The sequence below is a fragment of the Drosophila navojoa genome, chromosome 5 (genome assembly GCF_054131105.1).
Source record: "Drosophila navojoa isolate 15081-1374.11 chromosome 5, UAZ_NAV_1.0, whole genome shotgun sequence".
Taxonomy (NCBI): Eukaryota; Metazoa; Arthropoda; class Insecta; order Diptera; family Drosophilidae; genus Drosophila; species Drosophila navojoa.
The window spans coordinates 146537-149936 of NC_142893.1; the positions used below are offsets into that span (position 1 = coordinate 146537).

The window sequence follows — 3400 nt, forward strand, 5'->3', positions numbered from 1 at the left end:
CCATTGGGCGCATAAGCGACGCAATCAGGCGCAAATTATGCGCGAAACGACGCGTAGCTGCAATGGCAAGGGTAGCCATCCCTGTCAATTGAAATGTGCAGACACCTGTTAAGGACGACAGGTGAATACACAGCAGTCAAACAAACGCGGCCACTGAGGCCAAGAGGTTGAATGAGAAAACAAAATGGCGCACAGGCTGCAATTGAGCACACAAAGTCGGCAGTCAGAGCAGAGACCCTTCGCTATTGACTTGCTGTTGTGTCATCTGAATTATAATTGAACAGCAGCTGCTTTCAATTGTATAAATCGGTAGCTTCGTTAGTCAACTGGCAGAGGCGATACCTCTGATGCACAGCTATACAATTTAAAATACAAAATCAAATCAACTATAATACCTTAACTGTCATTCAGAGAAGGAAACAAGTTTAGTTAACAAGGTAAACAGATCTATTTCACTTACCCAGTAACTGAAAATGTATTAAGTTAACACAAACAACACTTTGTACAAAAATTGTATTGCTTTCACAACACCAACATGCCACATGGAGGCCCTCTACTCACGCCACCGACTCCGAATCAAATTCTGTTCGCGCGGAACTTTCTGCGCGTGGTGAACAAAAATGAAGAATCGAAGGCTCAGAATCTACTCATATCACCCGCTGGCGCACGCAGTGCCCTGACTCTTGTATTCATGGCTGCAGGCGGCAAGACTGCGGGCGAATTGCGCTCAGGACTGTTGCTGGGGCCAGCCAAGAAGATGACAATCGCCAAGCAACACGCTGAGTCCATAAGTAAAGATTGTGTGTGCAACGAGAAAGGCCCCTCGATACGCCTGGCAACCGCACTATATATAACGAACGAGCAGGACTTGCATCCCAACTTTAACTCACAAGCAGGCGAATTCTTCAATACTCGAGCAGATACCTTGAACTTTTTGGATGCCGTAGGCTCAATGCATCAGGTCAATTCATGGCTTCAGCGACAATCCTTTAATACTGTGCGCAAATTGCTCACTCCGGATGCGTTCACCCTGGAGTCTAGGATTTTCTTGGTCAACACGGTTTACTTTCGAGCCAAGTGGACCAATAGATTTCCCGAGAAGAACACCATGTTAGGAGACTTCACGATAAGTGCGGAACAGAAAATGCAGCTTCCTATGATGCGACAGGTGGGTCTTACACCAGTACTAACAGAGTACATACCATATATTTTTGATACTGATGGCTTATTGCGCTCAGATCGGTGAGTTCCGCTTTGGCGAGTCTAAGAAACTGAACTCGCGTATTCTCCAACTGCCCTTTGAAGAATCGGACATAAGTCTGCTTCTAATTTTACCATTGGAAGAATTGGGAATTTCGGAACTGGAATCGAAGCTAGAGAAGCTTGATTTAAACGAAGTAGCCCAGAAGTCAGTGATGCATGATGTTGACGTTACTCTGCCCAGATTCAAGATCGAGTGTGATGTGGATCTGAAGGAACCTCTGCAGAAAGTGAGTCAAGTGCATTCCCTTATTCATAGGTAGATTCTTTGAACATGTAATTAACGGTAGTTGGGAGTAAAGCGCATCTTCAAGAACGGGGTCGCCGACTTGAAAGGACTGTTTGCAAAGAAGGCACCGCATCCTATCACTGAGGCAAGGCAAAAGCTGTCTATGAGTATTAACGAGGCTGGCTGCACAACTGATATTGACGAATGTGAGGATCAGCTGCGTTAATATAGATTTTCAGATTATAAGCTATTTTCTTTTGCAGCCACTAAAAGTCGATTTGTCAAAGCCAATCCGGAGCGCAAAGTCTTCGTAGCTGACCATCCATTTGTGTTTGCTATACGAAACAATCAAATCGTTTATTTTGTGGGTCATTTTGTCAGGCCCTGATTAGCTAAAGCGCATCCTGTAATTTGCAAATAAATCCATGAAAGCAATGGCAAATTTACGTCTTTTTTTGTTAAGTCCCGTGACGCTATCAATGTCAGCATCGCATAGCCGGGGCAGTCTGGGCAATTGCAACAAATGACAATATCCCATGAACATCAAATTATTGCCGCACAAATGTGCACAATGCACAACGGCACAAAGACACATGCAACTACAAACACAATGGCGGAATCAAACATAGAATCATGTTGCCTTAGAATCATACGCTAACAGGGTATGCACTGCTATGATTAACCATCAAGCGGGATGGCCGGATTCCATTGGGATAGATTCACCTTTTAGTTTGATTTATTTTCTTTTGTAATTAGTATATAGTTTGTAGTAGGATATGCTTGAATTGGTATACTCAACAACTTCTATACAGAAGAGGGTATAACAAGTCTGACAGAAAAAACACAAAATCACAACTGTTGGGCAACGAAAGCACGAAAACAAATAACAAAATGGCAAAATAGCAAAAGAATTCAGTGAAGTGAGACCTAAGGGAGCGCATGAAGTTATGGCGGGAGGCGCCGCATCGACAGATCATTGAGAATTTCGCTGATATGAAAAGAGAGCCAACTTGCCACACTGTGACTCTGGCTGAACAATGGACGAGGGAGTGAAAGAGAGAGAGAGGAGAAAAGGGAGGGATGATGGCGTGCAGCATGGAGGCTGGAAAAACTAAATGAAAAGTTAAAAGCAGCAAAAGGAGCGTCGTTCGCAGCGCCCTCATGCCCATTTCTTTTGGCAAATGCTATACAACTTGTTAGCCAATTTTAAATACAACTGCTGCTACTGACAGTAATCAAGATTGCATGGCGGCAGTGGCTACAACAATGCCAAATGCCATTCGAAGGGGGGCCCAACAATTGAAAAATAAGTAATTTTCCAACTGTAGTGAACTATGTACGCAGAGCCCCAACACCAATCTTGTAGCTGAGACAAGCACAAAACAGGAGCTGGGCGTTTGGAGCTGGGAGTTGGCAGTTGAGAGTCGGCAGTTAGGCTTCTAGCTGAAATAGGAGTTGAAGTCCGCGCTCGAGTTCGCGTCGGAGTCCGCGTCCGCGTCCGCGTTCGCGTCGGTGTCCGGTTGCAAACTTTGTCGTCCAATTCATCGATGATTGTCGTGGACTACCGTATGCCATTGGCATGGCCATTGCCATTCAGACCGTCTGCCATTGATGGCCACTGCCGGGTATTGTGGCAAATGTTTATCTTTCGGTTCGGTTCAGTTCGGTTGGGTTCGGTTTGTGTTGGTGTTAGTGCTGGTGCTGGTGTTGGTGCTACTGTTTGTGTTTCTGTTTGGGTCTGCCCTGCACTGCGCATCTTTCTTGATTTTACTTATGCCTCTAGGCCGCTGAAAGCGTCGTCATCAAAACGGATGTGCAGCTGCACAAACTTTGTTCCGTCGGGACGACGCAGCAGAGGGACTGAAAACTGTGCTTCGGCCCGGACAGTTGTGTAATTTGGAAATGCTAATG

At 45.3% G+C, this 3400-nt stretch overlaps 1 protein-coding gene across 1 annotated transcript; it reads left to right on the forward strand.

Moving 5' to 3' along the window:
- Positions 1 to 438: 438 nt before the first annotated feature.
- On the forward strand, positions 439 to 1886 carry Spn47C (Serpin 47C). Its single transcript, XM_018103322.3, has 4 exons — positions 439 to 1168; positions 1239 to 1490; positions 1551 to 1695; positions 1753 to 1886. The coding sequence occupies exons 1-4, from the start codon at positions 536 to 538 to the stop codon at positions 1875 to 1877; spliced, it is 1155 nt and encodes a 384-aa protein (XP_017958811.1). The 5' UTR covers positions 439 to 535; the 3' UTR covers positions 1878 to 1886.
- The last annotated feature ends 1514 nt before the right edge of the window (positions 1887 to 3400 follow it).